Source organism: Clupea harengus, chromosome 18, assembly GCF_900700415.2.
Source record: "Clupea harengus chromosome 18, Ch_v2.0.2, whole genome shotgun sequence".
In the NCBI taxonomy this organism is placed as follows: domain Eukaryota; kingdom Metazoa; phylum Chordata; class Actinopteri; order Clupeiformes; family Clupeidae; genus Clupea; species Clupea harengus.
Window position 1 is genome coordinate 22979624 of NC_045169.1, and position 5000 is coordinate 22984623.

Sequence of the window (5000 nt, forward strand, 5' to 3'; positions counted from 1 at the left end):
CATCAGTCCTCAGACTCCTTCAGCTATGGACCATCAGTCCTTGCTTGCTTTCCAGAGCGGAGTCCTGTGTGTGTGTGTGTGTGTGTGTGTGTGTGTGTGTGTGTGTGTGTGTGTGTGTGTGTGTGTGTGTCTGTCTGTGTGTGTGTGTGTGTGTGTGTGTGTGTGTGTGTGTGTGTGCGCTATGGACTCCATCAGTCCCTGCTTGCTATCCAGAGCCGAGTCCTTTGCACTGTGTGTTACTTAGTCATTCAGTGGCTGCTTTCAATTCAGCTCTGAAGTCTTGATTCAGTTATGAAGCTATTTAGCACAGCCATTATGTTCAGCATGACTGTGTAATTTGTCATAAAAAAAATGTTTCGCCAAACCACTTGCATAGCTTGCTTTCATGTTTTGCATTTAATATCTTCCCTACAAGATAGAGTGCAAGGACGTAAACACAACAAAGGGAAAAGGAAGGTAATAAAAGGAAACAGTAAAGTCAATGCTAAATAGCTGCCTGAATAGCTCTTGAGTTCCCTTTAAAAGCTCCTTAGGTGAAGTCAATGCTAAATACACAAAGCCTGCCTGAATAGCTCTTGAGTTCCTCTTAAAAGCTCCTAAGGTAAAGTCGATGCTAAATACACAAAGCCTGCCTGAATAGCTCTTGAGTTCCCCTTAAAAGCTCCTCAGGTGAAGGATGTGACTTGAGCACTCTCAGGTACAGCCTACCTAATTAGCCCTACTGAGCGTGCTCAGAACACGGCAACATCCACAAAAGAAGAAGCACGTGTGTGCAGCGTGTGTGTGTGTGTGTGTGTGTGTGTGTGTGTGTGTGTGTTCGACCAATGAAAGATGAGAGAAAAGGCTATTCATACGAGCAACCAGAGCAAGCGACTGCTGAAGAGACAAATCTGGTCCATGAAAGGGGAAACATTAAGCAGAAGTCATATGGGGTCTGGGCCCCGCCGTCAAGAGCCCACGACCCAGAAGTCCCTGGTTCCTTTTGTCTGGGCCTGAGTGCCTACAGCAGCAAATAAAGATGACCCCCACCCCCACCCCCCGGCCCCCACGTTTGCCCTGGAACAATGACAGGGGCTGATTGAGATGTAGGCTAACGTCTGCAAGGCAACCGACCACACATTTCCTCCTTCAGGCATATGGAGAATCTCTGTGTGCTCCCTCCCAACGCGATACGCACCGTGAAAATCCATCACTCGCTGCGAGCGAGGGAGAGAAAGAAAGAAAGATAGAGAGAGAGAAAGAGACCGATCGTACTGGGAGAAAAAAAGAGAGAGAGAGAGAGAAAGAGAGAGCAACATGATACCCCAGGGGCCTGTGGTGAGCCTGTCCTCGTGTGTGTGTGTGTGTGTACGTACGTTAGCGTGTGTGTGTGTGTCCGTACGTTATCGTGTGTGTGTGTCCGTACGTTAGCGCGCGTGTGTGTGTGTGTGTGTGTGTCCGTACATTAGCGTGTGTGTGTGTGTCCGTACATTAGTGTGTGTGTGTGTGTGTGTCCGTACATTAGTGTGTGTGTGTGTGTGTGTTCGTACATTAGTGTGTGTGTGTATGTGTCCGTATGTTAGCGTGTGTGTGTGTCCGTACATTATCGTGTGTGTGTGTGTGTGTGTGTCCGTACGTTAGCGTGCGTGTGTGTGTGTGTGTGTGTGTGTCCGTATGTTAGCGTGTGTGTGTGTCCGTACATTATCGTGTGTGTGTGTGTGTGTGTGTCCGTACGTTAGCGTGCGTGTGTGTGTGTGTGTGTGTGTGTGTCCGTACATTAGCACACTCCCATGATTCATTGCCTGGAGCCAACAGTGGGGCCCTCGGTCCATTACCCAGAACAGGCGGAGATCACTCACAGACCTACGACTGCTTTTGCCCCGGCCTCGTGCAGGTTGACTGGGTCAACATCATAAGAATCCCCCCACACACATGCGCTAACACACACACACACACACACACACGCCCACACACCCCACCCCATTCCCTGTCTGAGGAGGACAGGAGTGACGAGCCAGATGGCACGGTCTGGTTCCGCGGATAGGCGGGCGAGGAGAAGAGTTTTGTTCTGTTGTGTTCTCCTCCTCCTCCTCGGCGCTCTGGATGAGTCCCGTGTCCCGTGACGACGGACTGAGACAACGCGAGCTCAAGGGGCTCGACCCCGCGAGCAGGGGACCGGAGGCTCCGCCGGGCGCTCACAGCAGCGTCTCCACGGCTCAGCTGTCAATCAGCGGAGCGTTTTCCCATGACTAAGTCCCCCCGGGCGTCCAGAGAGGAGGGAGACGGCCGGGGTGACAGGGGTCAGCGTTCATCGTTTCCACGTCTGAATCACAAGAACATCTGTTTGTTTCTTTCCTTTCTTTCTTCTCTTCTCTTCTCTTTCTTTTTATTTTTTTGCATCATGTTTGGGAGGAGACATCTCTGTTCTTGCAATCAGGGAGGAACTCTTCGCTCACACACTCACCGCACTACTTCCTCACATCCGCGGCAGACGGAGGCCAGAGAGTTATTTAGCTGCGGCTGGCCGGCCGAAACACAGACAGGGCCGGGCCGGGCCGGGCCGGGCTGCTTTGCTTTTTTCGCTTTTAGAGGTGGTTTGTAAATGAATGGCATGAATGCGATCAAATCATGTTTGCTTGCCTTTCTCCTGAAAACAAAAGAAAGAATAGATGGAAAAAAAAGGAAGAGAAGAACTAATCTAACGCTACGGCGGTCAGCCAGCAGAATGCTGCCGTGGTGAATGGAAGGAGCGGGGGGATTAGGAAAATTAAAGATATTATCTTTGTCCGTGCGGCATTATGAAGCCCTATTTGCGATCCAGGCGAATGAACAAAGGAGGTAAACAGAACGTCTGATGAATCACCCATTAAAAACAGGCTGGTGGCTGGTTGTGATTTCCTGCTTTGTCCAGAAGGCCTAGAGAGCTTGTTCTCGCTCCGCTGCTGTTAATACGGGGACTGGGTGAGGCTGTCTGCAGGGACAATGCTGGCAGATGAAACTATTATTTCATACCTCATGACTCTCTCTCTCTCTCTCTCTCTCTCTCCCTCTCTCTCTCTCCCTCTCTCTCTCTCTCTCTCTCTCTCTCTCTCCCAGGGACCGGAGGGCCCTCCAGGATCTAAGGTGAGTTGAAGACTGTCCAGCATGGGCACCTGTAATTATCATTATCATCCCCCTTGGCACCGCTTGCCCAACATGGGTGACTGATGTGTGATGTGTGCTTGATGCTCTGATCAGCGCTGTACTTTAAAAACGAACTGAAAAACAAAGGCCGTGGCACATAAAACAAGGCAGAATTCAATACTTTAAAAACGAACTGAAAAACAAAGGCCGTGGCACATAAAACGAGGCAGAATTCACTACTTTAAAAACGTACTGAAAAACAAAGGCCGTGGCACATAAAACAAGGCAGAATTCAGTACTTTCTAACCCCGATGAGGATAGGGAAAAGCAGAATTTGCGATTTTCTCATTAAAGTCTTAGTTTACTTTGAATGACAGTGGCAGTACCTCTGGGCTTACTATGGGCATATAAATACAGTTAATGCTCATGGGGGTCATCATGTGTGCATGTCGTGAGAGTTTGAAAAGAACACTGGATAAAGCAAACACACGGTGACAGCACAAAGGAGAAAAGGAAGAGAGGAGAAGAGAGAAAGAGAGAGAGAGGGGGGGGGAGTAGACTGATGGGGACGGAGAGACAGAAAGTACAGGCCAGCGGTGGAGGAGGACGAGGAGGAGGAGGAGGAGGAGGATGAGGAGGTTCCTCTGTCCCAGTGGGAGAGACTTGGACAGCAGATGGGCCTCTTCTGTCAAGCCTGCGTCAGGTAGCTGTCAGGCTGTACCGCGGTTGCCGCGGTTACCTAATAAGACTGTTCCTGTTCTCCTGCAATGTCCTCTCTCGACAGATACTAGTCCCCAGTGGTTTGGTGTGCGTGTGTGTGTGTGCGTCTGTGTGTGCGCTTGTGTGTCTTTGCGGTTGTGCGTGTGTGTGTGCACATATGTGTGTCTGTGTATGTGAGTGTGCGTCTGTGTGTGTGTGTGTGTGTACGCTTGTGTGTGTGTCTATGTGGTGAGTGTGTGTGTTTGTGTATGTGTGTGTATGCTTGTGTGTGTGCATGTGAGTGCGCGTCTGTGTGTGTGTACGCTCTTGTGTGTGTCTATGCGGTTGCGTGTGTGTGTGTGTGTGTTGGAATCCTGTGACACGTCAGCATGGGTTCTCCATCAGCCCTCCTTTTCAGACCAGCGTTAGCCTCCAGTTGAACCGGCCCGTGATGCTTCCGTGTACACAGTCGTACTGCGTCTCTGCTTTAACCGAGGCTGAGGCTGAGGCTGAGGCCGTCTCATTGCGCCCAGGGTCTGAGTCACGCGGTCAGGCTGCTTTGGAAGTGGTTTGAGGCCACGGCAAATTTAAAATTAATTGCCTTAATGAAATCAAAATAAGTCACGGCTATTTCCGTTGAGCTCTAAACAGAGAGAGGGGTCTCTCAGGCTGCTGCGGTAAGAAATCAGCCAGGTTGCCCGTCTGCTAATAAACACTCTCTCTGCTTCATTTGTTATAGGGAAGCAGCGCAGACGTGTGTGGATGTGGGGATGGTTGAGAGGCTGGGTTACAGTGTACACTGTACATACACACACACACACACACACACACACAGACACACAGACACACACACACACACACACACACACACACAGCCACTCCTCCACACACAAACACACACACACACACACACACACACAGCCACTCCTTCACACACAAACACACACACACACACACACAGCCACTCCTCCACACACAAACACACACACACACACACACACACACACACACACACACAAACAGCCACCCCTCCATACACACACACACACAGACACAGCCACCCCTCCATACACACACACACACACACACACGCACACACACAGTTAACCACAGCCTCGGAGTGTTAGATCATTAGGCACCAGTCACGAGCGCTCCTGACTCTAAATCACATCGTCTAGACTAGAGCAGAGTGGGGGTTG

The 5000-nt window shown here is 50.4% G+C and overlaps 1 protein-coding gene across 5 annotated transcripts in view; it reads left to right on the forward strand.

Moving 5' to 3' along the window:
* LOC105904737 (collagen alpha-1(XXV) chain) overlaps window positions 1-5000 on the forward strand; it is a 226516-nt gene that overhangs the window by 172161 nt on the left and 49355 nt on the right. For all 5 annotated transcript variants that reach the window (XM_031584868.2, XM_031584869.2, XM_042710545.1 and 2 more), the window contains exon 10: window positions 3076-3102. In XM_031584868.2, the coding sequence (XP_031440728.1) occupies window positions 3076-3102 (27 nt within the window). The remainder of the gene's footprint in view (window positions 1-3075; window positions 3103-5000) is intronic.